The sequence below is a fragment of the Syngnathus scovelli genome, chromosome 1 (genome assembly GCF_024217435.2).
Source record: "Syngnathus scovelli strain Florida chromosome 1, RoL_Ssco_1.2, whole genome shotgun sequence".
Lineage (NCBI taxonomy): Eukaryota > Metazoa > Chordata > Actinopteri > Syngnathiformes > Syngnathidae > Syngnathus > Syngnathus scovelli.
In genome coordinates, this window is record NC_090847.1 from 22182769 (window position 1) to 22203872 (window position 21104).

A 21104-nucleotide genomic window follows, 5' to 3' on the forward strand; every position below is an offset into this window, starting at 1 on the left:
CCGAAGAGATAAAAGTGATGAGCTCTCATCATCTGCATGAGGCGGCCGCTCGATTCCCGATGCGTCCCGCCGTCATCCGTTCATCCATCCATCCTTCCCTCTGTCCTCTCTTGCCTTCTCACCGCCCACCCAGTGTTGGGCTTGATGAATGGACCTTCAGTGTGTGTTTCTCTGTCTCATCCATCAGCTTGTCCACCCTCTGTCTCACGACCCAAATGCCTTCCTTTTACCGCCATGGTTGCCTCTCTGCTCTGCGTTGGCAACTAATTTTGAATCAATTGCTACGTTTTGCATTGAAATTGAATTATTTTCAGAAAAAAAAAAGTGTGTAGTCCATCAATTACACAAACAGTCAACATTACAACCCGCTTTCACAGTCAGTGCATGATTTCCAAAAAATGTCTTATCATTTCATTTCTCATTGTTTTATCCACTATTAATCTCAAAACCTCTCTCGAATGCTTTCGGCCACAGATTTTCATTCTTTTTACTCCCGAGCCTCCTTTGTGACTTATAAAATTAACTTTGTGTCCTAGCTACAATTATTTTACCCATCTTCAGGCATTTTGGAGCTATTAAGTTGTGATTATTACACAAGAGAGATATTACACTTTTAACCGCTTTGCCCCTGCAGCCTGTTTTGGGTCTAAACAAAACGGAGAGGTATGTCTGCCATACACGCCGCAAATGACTGTAGTCAGTCCGGCGTTGAGCTAGGGCGTTGTGACTAGGCGAGCTGCTACTCTCGAGCAAGGAGAAAAGTGAGCTGCCATAAAGATGACGTAAAAATAGTATGTTCATGTTTACACGTCGTTTGTAAGATGCCCAATGTGTCCACGAGCACAGCTTGCTTTTTTAGTATAAATAAAAGCAATCTCGTTTTGCAGGTCTCTAGTTTTTTTTTTGGAGTCATATCATATAATGTTTTATCCATTTCCGCAAGGGGCATTTTTGTTGTTTGTGTTTTGGTGGCTCTGACCTCTCATCTGGCGGACGTTCACAGATTGTTTTCCGTTTTCATCCTCCTCTCCTGTCCTCCTTTCATTTTACTTCATGTTGCCTTGGGGACTGCCCCCGCTTAGCAACCTGTTGCCAGGCAGTCATCACCGTCGCTCCCTTATTACCCGCAGCACCCCTCTGGACTGGGCCGGTGTAGTGAGAGCTATTAGTAACTGACACAAAAACATGTACTAGTGAACTTTTTGCACCTTCGTGTGTATGTTCTGCAATTGCACATAGACTTTGAGAGAGGTCAATGGTGTCTTTTGGACTCAAAGGCCGCGATACATTTTTTTTAAAAACACAAATTTAATAGAGACCAAAACTCATTGTAAACAATATTTATACCTAAATACTTTTTATTTTTTATTTTTTTTACTATTATTCACATTTGGCATATTTTTTGTGGTGTGTCAAATTTAATGGAAACATTTATTTCCACTTTGCAGGAATTTTAATTATATATTTAATTATATATATGCAAATCCAAATGCTATATCCCATTCCAGCAGCGGCTTCATTTCTGTGAACACAAGCTTTCTGTTTACTTTCTTTTTATCTATAAATATTTTAGTCATGTTCCATTATAGACGTGCATGGTGGTCTTGTGCCGCAGATAATTTGAATAATTTATCATGCTGAACAAGGCCGTCTGGCAGTCACTGTGATTTACCTCATATGATGGCTGTGACTCAGTGTTTTTCCAATGAATATTAACACGACAATGGGGTATCTTAAAAGCATGAAAGTTTTTTTATCACCTGAATCTACACATAGATTTAGATAATGAATACTTGGTTGGATACCACAACTCTACACTGCGATCTCATATGTTGCTGCAAAAATTGCAAACCAAACAATATTTCTTTTCTCAGGACCCTCCACGGGAACGACCTCTCAACTATTCCGGACGGCGCGTTCAACCACCTCACGGCTTTGTCCCACCTGTAAGTACATCACTGAAGGTGTCGGCAATACCAACAGATGGTTGGAATGTTATATTGATTTTTATGAAATGTGCGCAGGGCTTTGGGTGCCAACCCCTTGTACTGCAATTGCGAACTACGCTGGCTCTCCCAGTGGGTGAAGGCCGGATTCAAAGAACCTGGTAGGGAAAACGTCATACCAGTGTAAAATGCTGTTATGTGAAATATGTTCTTAAGCAACCCAGTGACTGTTGACAGGTATTGCTCGCTGCACCGGACCTCCTGACATGGCTGACAGGCTTCTGCTGACTACACCGCTCAACAAATTCCAGTGTAAAGGTAAAAAGTCTGTTACTTTTAGGTTTGTGCAAAAGAACGCTCAGTTTTGAGTAAAAGTAAATTCTTCTTTTATCAGGATTTTATTTTAATCTTTCTGTTCCTTGGTTTGACCAAAAATACAAGTTTCTTACCAAAAGGTCGAGAAAATGAACTAAATGAGTTAATGCTGATATTTTACATCCTAAAAGAATTATACATTCATAGTTGCCTTTCACTTCGAGGACAAATAATTGTTAATTTGTAACTAAATCAGTCATCCTTTTTGTCTGTTTTCTGAATCAGGTCCGGTGGATATCGCCCTTGTGTCAAAGTGTGCACCCTGCCTGGCGGGGCCTTGCCAGAATAATGGCACGTGTGTGTCCGACCCATCTGGATCCTACCAGTGCACCTGTCCATTTGGATTTAAGGTGAGATGAACTGCACACAATACTTGAGCACCTATTAGCATTAGGGATTAAATAATAATAATAATAATAAAAGGCAGCTTAGAGCCTGAAAGACAGCACAAACAACGCGACTAAAGGAACTTCTTTGCAAATAGTTGATGAAATGTTCCACAGATAAGAATGTATGAATGAATAAATGAGTAAATCAGTATTTGAATTTGTAACTATTGACCCACAAAATGATGGGAGTTCACTATATACTGGTTTCAGAACTAATTCCCCCCGAATGTCAAACCACAGAAAACTACTTTAACCTGAAAATAGAGACATTGGGTGAATCTTATGATTCACAGAATTGGCCGTACGTGTACCGAGGCCCGGATCCTCGACGGATAACTGCGCCGCATAAGCCCGTGGTATTAGCAGTATTATCCGACTTAGCTCCGTCTGCGCATGCATAATGTATAGAGCCGTTCATCAGCAAAGACATGATGACTGCAGCGAAGCTTCTGACCGACCCAAAGACAAAAGAGGGCTGGCTGCGCTTACTCTCTTGAGTCTTGTAACTGCAAAGACATGCAAATCTGCTACTGACGAAAGGAAATGTATATCCGATGTGTAAATGTGTTTCATCTCATGTATTATTTAAACTGCAAGGATGCAATGAATTGGCCTTTGCATCCCATTTTTTTTTCAAGTTAAATCACAGTGGTTCTCAAACTGGGCTCTGGGGGTCTGTGACATGTAATTGGGGGTCCAAAAGATCATTTGCAATAAATTATCTCATCTTATTTTAAAAGTATACATCTACACATCATTAGCCTAATACATTGTTGCCCTCATCATATTTAAAGAAAAGAAGAAAAACAAAAAACAAAAATACGACTTTATAGAAGTGTTTTTCCGTCTAAAAAAAGAATTTCCTAACATTACGTTTGTAGGTGGGGGCAGGGGTTACGTAGATTACGGATACTTTGTCACGTGGCCAAAGTTCCAAGGAGTTGCTTCAAACCAAAATGGTTGACTTGCTGTTGAATTTTGGGCGTGGGACCTTGAACCCTTTTTTTGTTTGTTTTTTGTGTCCTGGTATGATAGACTTGTCTCACAAATTCCTGTCTAGTGATGAAACTGGTGGCTTGGGAGATTTTTTTTTTCTAACATTCCTGAGGGCACAGCCCAGTGAGATTCAGGGCGTCAAGTTGCGGACCACTAATAAATATCCATCCATCCATCCATCCATTGAGGAGATTCCAATACCCTCTCATTCTCACTTTTACAGATCTTTGTATATGAATGCACTTTGCTTTTTAAAAGGACAAAGGCCCTTGTCAAAGTTAGAGAGGGGAAAATGGTATGGTTTGGGTGCATATGAGTGATCCTAGAGTGTGCACTGTGACAATGGTAATTAAAACTTGTCAGAAAAGCCATCCATGTGAGAAAAGAATAGGAAGTAATGACAAGAGAATGGAAAGAGACGATGCAGTGATGTTAGCTATTATTAAAGTGGCCTGCTGAAGACAAGGGGGGGAAAATCAACTTTTAACCCACTTGTAGCACATTTCCGTCATTATATCCTCTTTTTATTTGTCTCTCTCAGGGTCAGGACTGTGAAACGGCCATTAATGCCTGTGTTAGTTTCCCCTGCCTGAATGGAGGGACGTGTCACCTTCAGCCGGGCTTTGAAGACCACTTCAGGTACCAACTTGAGCCTTTTCGTCGACAGAAATGATCACCTACCTATTTGAAATTTGTGATGTTAATGAAAGCTGTGAAGTCATGAGAACATGCTGGCATTAAAACGGTTTAAAACTGGGAATTAAATTCATATTTGGTATTTGCATTTCAGGTTGAAATTAAACCGTAAAAAACAAAGTAAAAAAAGTATTTAAGAACTTTCAATCAGAAGTGCGTCAGTTAACCAAGATAAAAATACTTAAAATGAATTGTAGGTTTCAGCACTGCATAAGCAAATAGGATAAAATGCATGACATTGTGAAGAAAATCAAAACAAGTGTCAATTCTAAGTATCAAGTACGATGGAAATAAAATATACTACTCATCATTTACTGGCAAACCAATAAAAAAGGATCTACCATCACCAGTAAATAATTCATACTTGAAAAAATAATTGATGTCTTCTGATACCCTTTGGCTTTTGTTCAAGATGACAACTAACTTTGACCTTGTGATGTGTTTTATTGTCTGTGAGTGGGAGGTGGTCTGGGATGCTGAAGAAACAGATGAGAAAAGCTTCTATTGAGCTGCTCTCTGACCTCAATAGCCACGCAAAAATGTCCTCCACTTCTGTCAGTCGTCATCGTCAGTCTGCTCCCCCTCGAACGCTTTGACATAAATCTGTCAACGCCGCCGTTATTTATCACTCGCTGCCGACGTCATTGCCTTTATTCTCTTTTTGCTGGTAAATCCAGTGAAGGTAACGTGAGCGCAACATCAGCCACCCTGGCTTGCATCAACATCCAACGGAGGGCTTTGTTGGCCACAAGCATTATGGTCACTGACTTGAAGAATGGAAACATAAATCATTTTTTAAGTTAGTGTGTAAATCAAATGTAAACTTACCGTCATATTTTTAGTGGATGTGTAACACAATCCAACAATCATTAATCTACATATATCCAGAGGAGGTGCACTTGATGGCTTTGCAACATTGCCTTGGAATGTATTGTCATTGGACACTTCATTAGGTACACAATCGCATGAGATCTGTAAACGAAATCAACTTTTGCATAAGATAATGTTAAGCCGGCCGCACACAGAATGGAGCTGCTGAAGCTGAACGGACTATGATAGTTGGACGGAGCGACTACAGGAGATAGACTTTGCTAAGAATAAAGTTTGTAACTGAATCCTTATTTACCACACAAATGAACAAGAAAATAATCTAAACTGCTGAAAATAGGGGCAAAATACAGGGGAAAGGAGGAAAAATAAAAACATTATAATATCGAGGGAGGAAAAAAGAAAATTTGTGAACTGCAAACTGTACTTTCAAGTTGTAATATCACCAGTCACCACTAGATGGCATTTGTGCTTACACCTGGTCTCATAATGCCCTGTATGATGTGAGTCGACCTCATTGTTGGTAGATTTGGAATGACATGTAGGACAAGCAGTAAAATTTAGATTTTGAGTAATATAGTACATAACAAATTCAATTTATTTTATAAGAGGAGCCCTTTGCTCTGGAACGAAAACATGCAGTATGTGTTTATTTTACTGTTTGTCGTCTTAGATCAGTGGCTCAAAAAAAGTACGATCAGAACTTGCAATATATTAAGAGCATGTAATTTACATTTAGTCTGTATTTAAAATAGAATCTTTATCATACATCTGACTACAAAGTCTTTGGTCCAATGTGGACCAATATTAGCACAGATGAAAAATTATTGCCACCCCTCTAGCATTTAAGTTTCCCATCCCTGCTCTAAATCGTCCTGACCTGTAAGGTAAATTAAAACAAATCCGATATGTACCCCCACTCCTAGAGAATGGATGTCTAGTTTGCAGTTTTATACAACTGCATTGCACCATCCTGAGAGCCATTTTTGATAAGCATGTCTGTTGAGAATGTCTCACTGTGTCGCGCACACATGACAAACAAGAAGACGACGAGCGTCTTCTCGGAGAGCCCTTTGGCCTTTTCGAAGGTTTCAATATGCATGTGGCCTTTAGCGGCCCTGGGTGCTAATGATATCCTGGCTTCTTTTACCCTTTTATAGATGCGCTCCTAATGTTGATAGCAGTGCAGGTAGACTCTTATGGCCTCTACAGCCGACCTCTTTGACATTCTGACATGTTTTATAATCCTTTGGGGATATTTGACAAGTCCAATCAGGTGCGGAACTCTACAGGCAGACAGTCGTTTAAAATGTCGCCGCTGGGATCTGCACTCTTTGGTCCGACAGATGTTGTATTTTTTCCTTCTTAATGTAACTCTCGGTTTTAGTGTGCCATTAACAACCGTGTAGAAGAATAAATTGAACGTCATACCAGATCCATATTTCTAAATAACATTTGTCATTGAAAATAAGTGTCAAGCAGTCATTCCCAAAACCGTACCACTCAAGAAAATCCTGAGCGCTCCATTTGTCACCATAGTGACTGATATTACAATACAGTAGTGTAATGGATGTAAGCGTTCATCAATGTATATTATCATTACTAGCAGTACTAACATTTTCCACAGTTTTAATGTCTACAAAGTTAAACACAACAGAACTGTACTTGCGCAGGGATTATTTCATGTAGTACTACTGTAAACCCAGACCAGTTGGGGTACTAGTACCAGATTTTGAGTATCTGGTCTCACTGGTCTCAAGCAACACTTTTGAACTGCACATTTATTTCATGGGAAAGAAAACACAGAGTAAATTATTCATACTGTACATGCAAATTAGACAATGTGTATCTATTGGGTTTTTCATTTTTACACTTTGATTTGAAATATCTTGGAAATTCAAGACAGCCTTCTTTATCTTTCTCTGAGTTCAAACCGTCAAACCCTGCTCGTGTTTCAAACGTAATCACAGTGTGAGATGCATAAAAAAGTGGCGAGTGGGAGAGAACAGCTTTAAAGAGTGAAAATGGGTGAAACACGAGCAGATGCAGCAGCAGCAGCACGCGGGAACCTTGCGAAGTGTCGATAGCGGAAAGGGAGTGTGCGTGCAAGTGTGTGTGTGTGGGGGGGGGGCGTGAAGTGACTCGCTTGGGGATGACCTTGCTTGTAAAAGTCCTTTTCATCCAATAAAAAAAGTAAAGCGACTTGATGAAGTGTGAGAGACAAATGCAAGGATGAAGAGTTAAGAGGGTGGGCGAGCTGCTGAGTGCAGCTGTGGTCGAGAAAATGTGTATTGCGTGTGTTGTGGTTGTGTGTGCGGGGGATTAAAAGTGTGAGATAGAAGGCGGTGGAATACAAGTTGCGGCCATCAAGAGGGAAAAGTGAGGCGGTTGAAATGAAAGGGAAGGTCTTCGAAGAAAGGAGCATGTGGGGGAAGCAGAAGTTAACAGAGTGTCCCTGATTGGACGGGGAATAACAGCCGCAGCAACTCATTAGAATCACACAATTATCTTAGCCTTTAATTGGTTAGTTGATGTCTGATGTTGCTTTTTGAAACTCCACACATTACATAAACATTCACTTTGACTATGGCCTTAACGAAAAAGCGGAGTTATATACCGTATTTTCCGGACTATAAGGCGCACCGGACTATAAGGCGCATCTTCAACGAATTGCCCATTTTAAAACTTTGTCCTTATATAAGGCGCACCATTAATGCATCATGTCAGATTTTTAATCTAAATCAAATCATTCTCCATTTTATCTTTTTTATTTGAACTTCAGACGCAACAAATTACTTTATAATCACAAAATAATGATCCATAGTCTTTTTGATTCATGATTCATAGTCTTCAGCGAGCCACTTATGATTGATTTCATGACGACACAATGCTTCGGGCCAGTTTAAATTTAGGAATTTGGTCCATATATAAGGCGCACTGTTGGCTTTTGAGAAAATTTTAGGTTTTTAGGTGCGCCTTATACTCTGGAAAATACGGTATTCATTACAACAGATGTGAATCAAAAAGGCTTTTTCTTTCAGCAGTCTGCGCCAATATTTTTTTTCTGTAAATTGACTACATTAATGAATGAGCTTTTATAAGCAAAGATTTGGAAAATTCACATCATCGCATACATGTCTACAACACATACACAGAGAACATGTGTACGAGTTGAGTTGAACCAGTGATACATCATGTTACACCAAATGTAGTTGTAAATAGTGGACACAATACTCACTGAGGTTTAGTGGCGACTCCAAACATCTCATCAGATTTATCTCTCTTTTAAGATCCAATTATCATGCGATCAAAAACGAATTAATAACGCTTTGTTACGAGGACTTCTTTCTAATATTTTAGTTGCAAAATTGGAAAACCCAATTTTTCTATTGGATGAATTTGCAGCATTGAGCTGCTATACTTATTAATTTTGGAATGCAGTGACCATATGTTTGGCTTCACCCCAGGATAGTGATTGATTTTTATTTCAGGTTTTACAGCGTAACTCAATTTATCTGAATCTAATCATAATGTGGCTGTGCAGCTGCGTGTGCCCGCCGGGTTTCGAGGGCCAACGCTGTGAGTTGAACCCGGACGACTGCGAAGACAACGACTGCGAGAACAACGCCACCTGCGTCGACGGTGTCAACAATTACACTTGTGTCTGTCCGCCCAACTACACAGGTAGGAGGAGAACACACCAATGTTTTCTTTGTCGGGGTCAACACCAATAACTGGGCTTTATTTGAGGATTTTTCTATCATTACGATCAAATTGTTGGATCTCTCTAAAAAAAAAAAAAAAAAAAAATCCTGAGTGATATCACCTTTTTCCACCTTGATTTATTGTCTGCATTAATCATCATAAATGCTTGTTAATTAGCGACCATCATCTGATGGGTGATTTTAATCGATACTCAGTTATATGAGAAACACAAGCCATGTCAAAATATCCTTCCACAGCATAATGGAGAGAATCTAATAGAAATGTAGTGCCCGGTGGAAATGTGTCGAAAGTAAGTGAGTGACTCTTAGGTCACTTGGGCTGTTTCCCCCAGAGAGTTCCCGCGCAACTGCTTACTCACACAAAAATGGCCATTTCCACTTTTGCCGGTTGGTGAGTCCGTAATGGACAGCCGCTCCGCAGTGACCCCGACGCTGCTCCTGAAGGAAGTTTGGGGACAGCAGAAGAGGGAGTGTGTATGTGTTGTGTGTGCGTGTGAGGAGAAAACATAAAAATGTCATCGAATGAAAAGAGGTCAAGAAAGGGGTTGATAAAGCGAGGAGAAAAGATGTGGGAGAGAGGTGCTGAAAGTGGGAAGGAGAGTCAAAGTGACGCCAGCTGCTGACTAAGGAGTTAAGTTTTTTTCTTTGTTAGCTTGACAATGACCTCTAAAGTAGATACTGGACCTCAGTCAAGACCCACACATAGTGTCATTACATTTGCTGGCATGCAGAAGCACCTCACGCTGCCAGCCAGCCACACACACACACACACACACACACACACACACACACACACACACACACACACACACACACACAGAGCTGGCTCATGGTTCAGTGGCCCGTTGTCCAATCATCAGGCTGCACTTAAGAGTTTGCTTGCCCACTCACTTACCCTCACTTACTCAACTTTACAGTACAGCAGAACCTTCGATCCAATGCCCTATGATGACACTGGTTGTTTGTGAAAACATTGTTCCCAGAGGACATAATAGATGTAGAAATTGTTCCAGCACTACGATTATCAAAGAATCTGTTTTTCAGTGAATACCTGAAGTCGGGTTGGAATTTGTGAATAGCAAGCTGCGAATAGGGGGTGGCACTATAGTCAAATCCAAATTATAAAAAAAAAATAAAAAAAAAAGGATAGGAAAAATATAGTCTTGCTCCACCACTGAGGCTTGTTTTTGTTTTTGCTGGTATTTGTCTTCTTTCACTTTCCTCCTGGAACGGCAAATAATATTGACATTTGTTTAGAGTGGGCTTGGTAATGGGACTTGTTTAGTAGTGTAAATCCGCGCAGTAAAATTCGTGTAGATTATACTGGAACAATCTATGGTCCCAGTTAACACCGCCAATATCTTCAACAGGGGGCAATTGTTCATGATAGAATTCTGTTACCTAAATTTGTGAGTCACAATCTATTGCTAAAATAGGCTAACGAGTTGTACCCTGCTTTAGCTTCTCAGTTTTTCAATTTATCCAGTGGAAGTAATCCTCACCTTCTTGTGCAAAGCAGACATGCTCAACAAAACAAATGTCAGTCTTTCAGAGTGATGTCACCACTTTGGAAAAGGTCACATGGTCAGCGAGAGTTAAGTTCCCCCAGAGATGTCAAACACGTGAAGATCAGCATGTAGTTTGTGAGGTAGACACTTTAAAGTGGGGGCTTAGCAGAAAGGTCAGGGGGGCCATTATACTTAGTGAGGAAGATCCCACTGGGACTGTGAAGATCTAGGCTGAACTTCCTGTGGATTTTGCTCCTGGTGTAGTTTTTCTCTCACATTCTGTTAAAATGGTTCACAACTTCTATAAGAAAGATTTTTTTTTTTTTTTTTTTTTATCTTTAATTCATCAGAAGTGCTAATGTACTTCATGCACATTTAATCCCAGAGCTCTTCATCTCATCCGTAATTATTAACCAGTGGCTATATATTGACTTAGTATGTGATTTTTTTTTGGGTGACTAAAGGAAAATAAAGCAGTGTGTTCAGGGAAGCTAAGCACTAGATATGAATTATGTATGACAAGATGAACGCTTTCTTTTGGTTTTTGCTCCGTGTTACTTTGCGGCATAGCTGCACATTATGTCAAGACGCCGCCATTAATACACATTTCTAACTTTGTAAAATAGCCTGACTCGGATTCCTGCTATTATAAAATCACTTTTTCTTTTTTTTCTAGTGTTTCCATCTGATTCCAGAGTGTAATTTACCAGCAAGGCTATAAAAGGTCTTGGGAAAAGGCTGGTGGAGACAGACATGGTGGGAGTAAGGGGGGGGGGGGCGTCAGGATTAGATTAAAGCAGGCACAGAATGAAGACGAGAGTTTTAATGGCGTCGGAAGGAGATAGAGGCGCATAAATTAGACCTTTTTCCCACCCTGTTTCTGTCTATTAATGTCCTCTCTTTGATTTATGCCCTACTTTTATGTTAACAGATGTTGTAAAGCTTAGACGGATCGGCCTTAATCCCCTCACATCGCATCACAAATGTTTGTCTATGCCATATTTTTTCCTCATCCAAACCAATATGAGGTCATATTTCTCCCTTCTCACTGTCACCAGGTGACCTTTGCGAGGAGGTTCTGGATCCCTGTCTCCCCGATTTTGACCCCTGTGAGCACGATTCTAAGTGCGTCCACGTTGGTCGCAGTTACAGGTGAGTGACGGAGGAAAAACAAGTCCAGAGGGTAAATCAGAAGACCGTAAAGAAAACTGAAGGTCACCTTTGATCATCCAAAAAGCTCCGATTGGTTCATCCTTGAGTCAAAGTCAGAACTGAAATTGAGAAAACTCCCTTGAGGCATTCTTTGGATGATGGGATATGAGGAAATGGAAAATGTCCAAATACTGTCATAAAATTTTCTGTCGTAAAATTGTACTTGTTTAGAGTCACCGTGAATCCCAACCGCTGTTGACAGATCAGGTTACCTCATTGGAACCTCTTTATATTTGTGGTCCGGCATTCATGAATTCACGTCTGAAAATAAATGTGTTGCTGCTGTGAACTAACGAAAGGAGCTTCACATACCTTCAACAAAGAAACATACCTTCATACTGTCAACAAAGACTGATGGCAGATATTCATTTGCATTAAAGAAGTCATGCACATGATGCGATTGGTCGTTACCCAAAAAATTAATGAATTCTAAAAACGTGTGAATCATTTCTTCATTGATAAAATTACATTCATAAAGCATTCATAAAATGAACCTTTAAGAGGCTGAGTCTGCGTTGAAATACCGAATAATGGCGCTGAAATCCGTCCTCAGTTCACTGTACTAGCAATGTTATTTTTGTTCCTCTTTCTATTCCAGTGACTTATAATGACAGGCAGAACAATGAAATGTTTTTCTACTAGATGACAGAAGGTTCAATTAACCAGTTTCCACCTGTTTCCGTTCAAACAACGGGATACAGTCATGTAATACCTTAAGCCCATTTGAGACTGCGCTGAGAAACATATGACAATTGTGTCGCTTAAGATCGCTCACTAATAACGGCAGTCATATTTCTGCAGGTGTGAGTGTTTACCAGGCTACGTTGGCCATTTCTGCGAGCAGGACTACAACGACTGTCTGGAGAACAAGTGTCAACATGGCGCAGAGTGCGTGGACGCAGTCAACGGCTACACGTGCGTGTGCAAGGAGGGCTTCAGGTAAGAGAGATGCGCACAGCCCTGGAGGAGATGCAGATGTTCCATGAAGCCACAAACGGCGTTTGTGTGCGTGTGACAGATGCGCTGTATTTAAGTGAAATGTAAAAACAGAAACAGATTTATAAATACCAATGCAAATATTTTCCTTTGTTGTGTGTGTGATTGCTTCCCACTCTCACAATGTCAAAGTTGAATTTCCAAAACGTCCCTTTCACGACTTCCTTGTCCTTCCAGCGGCTTGTTCTGCGAGAATCCCCCGCCCATGATCTTGCTGCAGACCAGCCCGTGCGATCACAGCGAGTGCCAGAATGGCGCCCAGTGCCTGCTGGTGGCCGGCGAACCCGTCTGCCGCTGTATGCCCGGTTTCTACGGCAACAAATGTGACAAGATGGCCACCGTCCACTTCCTGGGGCGGGAGGCATATGTGGAGCTCCCGGGCGCAAAGCTACGCCCCAATGTTCATATTTCATTGCAGGTATGCTTGCTTGCTTTTTTTTAAGGCATGTTTTTTGGGGTTAAATTTGGATAAATGCAGATTTTTTTTCTTGTGTGGTTTTTTTCACATTTAAACATGAAAGTTTAATTTACTCCCATTTCTTCTTTTTCTTCAGTTATTCTGAAAAACATGAAAACGTAATGATATGTAGATTACATTATTTAAATTGTTTTATGTGGAATGTGAAACTATCCATTTTTGTTTTTCATTGTGAAAAATAATAAAACTTCAATAACGTTCATATATAATACTAAAAAGGATGCATTTTTAAATTGTGATTGTTTTATTCTATTTTTTATTCAAATAAATGAATAATTGTGTGTAAAATTGACTGTTAGCCCTAATCATAAAAAAAAGAAACATTCAAAATTAATACTTTACTTTCATACTAAAACTTTACAGTTCAAATTTCAAACAACTTTTACATTTGTTCTTTAAAGTAGAATTAATCTTATTTTACTTTATACGGATCTATTGATTTTTTTTTTTCTTGTTTTTGGGTGCATGGTGTATGTGAGAAAAAAACCTCAAGTAAGAAGAGATTTACCTTTTGCAACATGCCAAGCATAAAATGTAGCTTTGAAACTCAAATTGAACCTACATCTGCAGCATGCTGCATCCAAGACCTGCTGTGCTCTCACGCACGCACACACACACACACACACACATGCGCACACATCTTACAGTACAATTTCCACTGCGGACTATTCTGGCCCTCTGAAAGTCGAATCCCAATTGAGGCGTATTTTCCTGCTGTCTTTTTTGAAGGCGCCAGATCTTGCAGCGAAACAGACAGAATGCATAAAAGTAGAACACTTATGTTTAACACCTGTGTGAACGTGAATGTGTGCTTCCACGTTCAAGCCAGCAGCTTTTCACTGTTCAATGCCAAAGCTGTTAAATCCGCACCAAAAGTTCTCCGCTGTGAGACTAAAGGGGAGGAAAAAAGCAAAGTGAATTGACGGCCCTTCATAAATCACTCTCTACTTGTTCCTTTTTTAACACGTTCTCCCACTCTCTTTTTCTCGTTATCATCCAACCTTTGTTCATATCTCTATCCTTTTTCTCTCTCTCTCTCTGCCTGTTTCCTTTCCAGCAGCTTGTTAGCAGCTGTGGACTTGGCCGAGCTCCACGGTAAAGCTGCGGTGTTAAGTGTTTGGCCCCCCGCAGCCACACGGCCACCTGTTAGTCTACGTTAGCATAATGTTCCCGACGGCCGTCGAAGCTCCTTTTGAACAAAACGTAGTGTGACAAAGGATTTTGGCTCATTATTTTTTAGTTTTCTCACGGTCTATCTGACGGACCGTCGATGGGGAGGTGGCTAAAGCTATCGATTTGAATTTGACATATTATCACTTTGATTATTCCGTTTTCATGCATGTGAGTTGCAAGTATTTTTTTGTTTTTGTTTACTTGGGATATCCTTACTCATGCTCGACTGTAGTATCAATGAGTTTGTGGCTTTAAAAGGCGGGGCCAGGTTTGGGGAGTGACGTGGGTGTCAATGAATGGGAGCATAGAGATGGCTGGCTGCTAACACAAGCCGGGTGACTTGTGAGTCGTTGCCTTCAGGAGCTTTCAACTCTTAAGTGTCTTAAGTGCAGGGATAGGAAACCCTGGTCCCACAAGAGTCACGTCCTAACACGCTCTACTGCATCTTTAGGGCACCACTGTACTTGTATTTTTTCTTTTGTCTGAACTGATTGGCAAAGATACATCATGCAGTATATTTCCCAATGATTTTCATAAAGGCTTCATTTTTCCCCACTATTTCCATGGAAATTCTCATGAGAGCATGTCCAGAGATTAAAGACACACTTGTTATCTTCATGCAGGAGGTTTTCAGGGCTTTTCATCTACTAGGCAGCTGTGTAATTTGGAATGTTTTATTCTATTGGTGCACACTGAACCATTATTGACCCAAATTATCTCGATGGCCGTACATTATCGAGCGGTTTGTCCTGTCACACATGGCAGATTTTGTGGGTCGCTGACAGAATAATGCATGAAGTTGCAGAATGATGCGTAAATCATGTTGTGTGTCTCCCCCTCAGGTGGCCACCGACAAAGACAACGGTATTTTGTTGTATAAGGAGGATCACGACCCCCTGGCTCTGGAACTTTACCAAGGGCACATACGACTCATCTATGATATGGCCAGCTATCCTCCCACGACTGTGTACAGGTCAGACACACACACACACACACACAAAGGGTTTCTCATTTTTCCTCAATCGGGGTTTGTTGATTGCCCTCCTGGGTGTTATGATCTACAGAGCTGTCCTTTCCGATCTGGAAGGCAGAATGTGCCGAATGCCGAACCACGCTCATCTGAAACGTGGAAACTACTTTCGTTATTAATTTTGAATGCCTATATAACCCTACATATTTGAGCTGTGAAAATATATCTGCTTAAAGCCTCCTTCAGCTAGGATTTATCCTCATGTCTATGCCGCGACAAAAAGCGCTCACCACTAGCTAGCCCACGAGCTAACAGGCGTCCCGAGATCCTCTCAAATTGGTGGCCGGCTTGTCCGCTGTGCCACTTTCTCACTTGGGAATTTGAATACTATGTATTCAACTTTAAGCATTTAGGTGCAATGTGGATTGGAATTTGTGTTGAAGGTGATAAACACTGTTGAAAATGTGCAAAACAGTGACACAAAAATTCAGTTTTGTTCAACACTGGCTAAGTGAAACAAAACGTTCGTCTTATTTTCAGCAATGACTGCTTTACAAACAGCACATCAAAGTGGTAGATAAGTCATGACTCATATATTGAAGGTTACAATTTCAATTGGGCTTTGATTTTGTGGACTTTTTTAGTAGCTGCTGATTCGGCCAAGCACGTAATCCACAGACTGATTCTTCCCAACGCCCATACAGACTCGCAAATCCATAGCAGAACGTTTCCCTTTATAAACAAATACCAACTCCCCAAAATTCCATCGTAATCCCCACGAGATGGCGGTGGACCCGAGAGAAAGACAACAAAAGTCTTTGGAGGTGAGACTTCAAAAGGTCCGCACAAGAGACCTCATTCATGTGTGTTAGCCGGCCTTAAGCCTTTGGATATTGTATCGAAGATACGTTCACATTTTCATAGAATTTGAGATTCCGCAGTAATTTGGGGTAAAAGAGATGATAATCCAAGATAACATCTCTACACTTACTAAGGTGACTGGAACATAAACAGGCTGTGAAATAGTTTCGGAGAAGTTCACCTAACTTGACGGAGAAAGGAGGTGATGGACGAAAGATGAAAATCTGCATATCTGGAAAATGTCCCTCCAGAAAAAAACTAACCAAAACGACAGTCTTTGGTCGTATTCCCAAAAGCCAAGTTCAAGTTGAGACTGTAAATTTAAACCGTTATTTCCCAGTTATTAGCAGACAGACTATAAAATTAGCCAGAGGGATGTCAACAATTGATTTTGAACACTGCTAATCATGCAGCCTTATACAAAGCAAAGATGTGAAACCAAACACCGAATAAAAATCAGTGAGCTGCCTAGTCATACTTTTATATAATCAGACACTTTCTGGAAACCACCGAAGGCCGTCAGGAATGTTTTGTTTCTCTTGCACAGACCACGATTGTACCTTAACAGAAATACTCGCGTCAAACCAAATTGTGTCGACCGACTGTGCATTTTTTACTCAGACTTTTAACCGTAAGGCGTCATAAAACATTTAAATTGTTCCGTGTTGACTGTTTTACTCCTCAAACTTGCTTGTGCGTGGGCTTAACAAACACTTATCAAAAGCAATACGGTATTTTCACTGGAAAACAGACTTTTTCAGAGGAACATGCAATTTCAGCGCTCTGCATAAATGAGCACTGAGTTTTATTAAACATTTATAAACATTTGTACACGTAAAAGTGTGGCCACCTTTTATTTATGGGTTGAAGATTTATTGCTCAAAGACATTGGGATATGCTTTTTTTTGAGGAGGGGGTGCTGTACAATCTTAAATCATCCATCCATTTTCCTTAAGCTTATCCTGTTTGGGGCCACAGCAGGGGGTTGGAGCCAATCACAGCTGAGTTTGTACAACAAGCAGAAAGTCATTAAATCATTTTGTCAACGTTCAACATTTTGGGATATTGGCAAACTCATCGAAAACCAATAAACCACATGTACAGGAGTAGTTCTTAGCGTGGGATCCCATAAAGGTCATTATTTTGTAACACCGTGAACCTTAGGGCTGTTGTCACAGCTGGTCATGACAAAATCCTTAATTGTCGGATTTGATTGTCCCAAACCAAAATAGTGTGCCTGCACCTTTCTCCAGATGGCGATTTTGTGGTTTGCCTTATAGATCGCTTTATCATACAAGGTGTGTCAGCACTGGTGTCACAAAAGACATATTTCAAATTCAAACCAGAAGTCTTCTCTCCATTGTGGGCTAAGATGATCAACCAACAAAGTTCCTGGCTGAGAAGAACAGATATAGCTCATGTTCTCCATGAAGCTCAGAAGGTTCATAAAGATGATCCATTTAAAAGACATGGATGTCATCAAGATGCCCTAAATAAAGGAGCTGGGATATCGTTTAAAAATCACTCCAGGAGTGGCACAGAACGTTGTGTGTTAGACTCCCAAGGAAAAAAACCTGTGTAGTTGAGATTTCAAATACATTTGTAGCCCTTTCTGAAACACAAACTACCAAGGTCAATCGGGAACTTCCTGAATTGGTTCCTGCGGTGTTCCTATTGTAGCTGCTGGCAGTAAAACAAGTGGTGGCCCAAGACTTTTACAAGTAATTTATATCCACGAGAATACAGGGACATTTGCATTTTTAGAGCAGCCTTCATTGAGATGTTAGATGGCTGGACAAAAGCCCGAGACTATTACAGATTCAAGTGTGTGGGATAGGTGGTCCAACAGAGAAGAGTGATGAAAGCAGATGATTAAGTGCGGATATGACGACGGGATGGAGCGTATCAGGACGGATGGGGGACTCAACCACAGACCGAGTCCGAGAATTATCCTTGTCAACTCTCGTTAGCTTGACACGGGCCACGCCCGCTCGGCCAAAAGACAGATCAGATCAGAGATGCTATTGGAAGCCGGGATTGCCAATGGAAATAGACAAAATATAAAATAAACAAAATGCAATAAAGTGGTTGTAATATAAATACAGTAGTGGGACAATACGGAACGCGAAAAGCAGAAAATACAGATTTGGTCCAGTGATTCCACTTTTCTGGCATGAATCTTGACAAATTTTCAGAATGTTTTTTGTGGTCCAATTTTGGTCCATTTGTGGGCTCACTGACACCCCTCTGCTTTCATCTCTGTTCGAGTTCACCTCAAAACATGTTGAATGCTCATTTAATGTGAGTGTCCCCACACACCACGATAAAGAATGGCCAGATGCGTTCTTACTGCTCCCATATTGTGCGGGCCACTCTAGATCACTGACAAAATACACCACACCCAGATAGCTGAATCTTGACTGACAATCACGAGTCTCCTCACCCAAACGTAATTAGCTACTGTTCAGTTGGACGACGATTACGATTGTCGTCCCCAACCATTTTCCGAGCAGAAAAATTCCAGAGCGGCAAGTTAGCACGTCGCCTCACACAGTTTAGGAGTTGTGGGTTCGATTCTGACCCCGGCCAATCTGGAGTTTGCATGTTCTCCCCGTGCCTCTGTAGGTTTCCTCCGGGTACTCCAGTTTCCTCACGCATCCCAAAAACATGCATGGTAGGCCGTTTGGCCAATCGAAATTAGGTGTGAGTGTGAATGGTTATTATGTCTCTGTGGGCCCTGCGATTGGCTGGCGACCAGTTCAGGGTATCCCCCGCGTAGTACCTGAATTCAGCTGCCCACAACACTTAACTTCAGCACGATTAACCGTATTTGTCCACCAGGGGCAACCAGTACAACTAACCAGAGTGTATAGTGAGTTGATCAATTAAGAGGTGTAAATATTAATTTACCCCATATTCGTCCAAGTTAAGGCAGGGAGACATATTCATTGATTTGAACAGCCCGTCTCCATATTGCTCACTATTCAGCAGTTTGGAGGCAAAATGAATCCAGCCCAAGCCTCCACCGCAACCCGCGATGTATTTCTTAATGCGTGCCATTTTTTGATTACCTACGTCCTTTTGATTACCCAAATCCTATCTGCCCCAATTTGAACAAAAATTACTGCTTGAGCAGAGTCAAAACCTCAAGGCTGCGCGGGACTGTGCAAGTTTTGCTGCCTCCACAATCTGGGCTCAGCACTTTGGCACTAAGAAAAAAAACAAGAGCGGCACTTTGGGGGGGGGGCTCTAATGCAGCCTTTGGCTGCCAAAAACAGACACTAATTTGAAGTGAGTCATCTCATCTTGCTTGTAAACGGATGTAAACAAACACTGGAACCCTGAAGTTTCCGTATTATGCACTGTAATACTTTCACTGATCTGCTGTCTGCCACAGCTCACACTTAGACAGTCACACAGATTTGCTGATATCACATTGCACCCACCAAACCCCGCCTCGTAAAGGCACGGCAAACACAGACACTACGATATGTACCGTACTTTTTTCATTTTGAATTATATATTACAATGTGTTTCAAAGTTAGTTTGAAAAGTTATTACAATTGCATGATTAGTGGCAACGGAGTAAAGACGCAGTCGTGCAAATCCTTCCACTCGCTTTGTATCAGATGAAAGGCTTTAATTCCATTGTGGGTGTTCCTGCATGCGCGTGCGTGCGTGCATGTGTGTGGGTATGAGAATGCATTTATTGTGTGTTAATGCGCTGCCCTTTACCAAATGCCAGGCTAATCTCCAATCAGGTCAGACAGAATGCGTCTACCTGTACTGTTACTCAACGGCCAGCAGCAGAAGGTTGAAGGGACAAGGGGGCAGACTTTAGGACAGACTGATAGACAGTGGTGAGGGGAAAAAATAATGGGACTCGGGAAATAATGGGACCAGGGTTAAAATAGTTTTGTTTTTTTTATTGTTATATTTTTTCAATGCAGTTAGTTTTGAAAAGAAAGTGAGTTGGTATTCATTTCTATTATTTGAAAATGCTTTGTTTTGGTTTAGTTTTTATTAGTTTGAGTATCAGTTTGACATAATGGCGGTTCTCTGTATGGGTGCAGTGCTACAACTTAAATGGTTTCTTTTCCCTCAAATAATTCCTCGTGTTCAAGAATGACATGTACATATTCTGAATGGCACTGCTTGCACCTTGCACGCATCGCGTAAGCAAAATATGACAAACCCATTTCCATAGGGATGGGTTGTTGTTTTTTGTCGATGTGGTCAAAGCATCCTGGCCCACAGGAATTCCTCAAACATTCTAAGTTGAAAATTTAAAAGTCTCAAATGCAATGTAAATATTCAGATGGAGAAAACCTTTACTTGGAAAAAGGTCTCGGCTCATTCTTGGAATGCTGCATCCAACGACCACTGGTGTGACTTTTCAAAGAAACCTGCTTTAATGAAGAGAGGAGCAGGGGGGGAAAAAATGAATAGAAGAGCAAAGCAGCTGTGCCGTCTCGGCAACAACTAATGGAGGTTACCACGGTAATACGGGACTGCCGAGCATGTCTGCTCCGTGTCACTGTAATCAGCTCGGGCTGCTCTCGCACACGCACTCAGACGCACAATGACTCGCTTGTATGTACTGGCAGTACAAACAAGCATCGCATGAACACCATCAATTTATTCCTAAATAATCAACAAATCTAGTCCAGGGGAATGACAGCAGCACATAATTAGATTTAACAGTGTAAGTGGAGCGAATCCAAACATATATTTTGTGAGGCTCTTTGAGATAAAGTCAATTACTTGTAATTACATCTGGGCTGGGTGTAATTGGTTTATGATTTTAAGAGGGTGCTTTTTTTTTACCTTTAGTTGTGTGTTTTTATTAAATGTGCATGTGTTTCCTACTGTGTTTTTACTAAATTGTCTTAAGGAGCTGCTTTTAATTAACTTACACAGACAACTGAGGTATAAAGATATACGTGGCACA

General features: G+C 40.9%; 1 protein-coding gene across 2 annotated transcripts in view; it reads left to right on the forward strand.

The window, feature by feature from the left end:
• Positions 1–21104, forward strand: part of slit3 (slit homolog 3 (Drosophila)) — a 168110-nt gene that overhangs the window by 140003 nt on the left and 7003 nt on the right. For both annotated transcript variants that reach the window (XM_049750086.2, XM_049750076.2), the window contains exons 24-33: positions 1875–1946; positions 2025–2107; positions 2184–2264; positions 2547–2671; positions 4248–4345; positions 8775–8914; positions 11522–11615; positions 12477–12614; positions 12849–13089; positions 15165–15295. In XM_049750086.2, the coding sequence (XP_049606043.1) occupies positions 1875–1946; positions 2025–2107; positions 2184–2264; positions 2547–2671; positions 4248–4345; positions 8775–8914; positions 11522–11615; positions 12477–12614; positions 12849–13089; positions 15165–15295 (1203 nt within the window). The remainder of the gene's footprint in view (positions 1–1874; positions 1947–2024; positions 2108–2183; positions 2265–2546; positions 2672–4247; positions 4346–8774; positions 8915–11521; positions 11616–12476; positions 12615–12848; positions 13090–15164; positions 15296–21104) is intronic.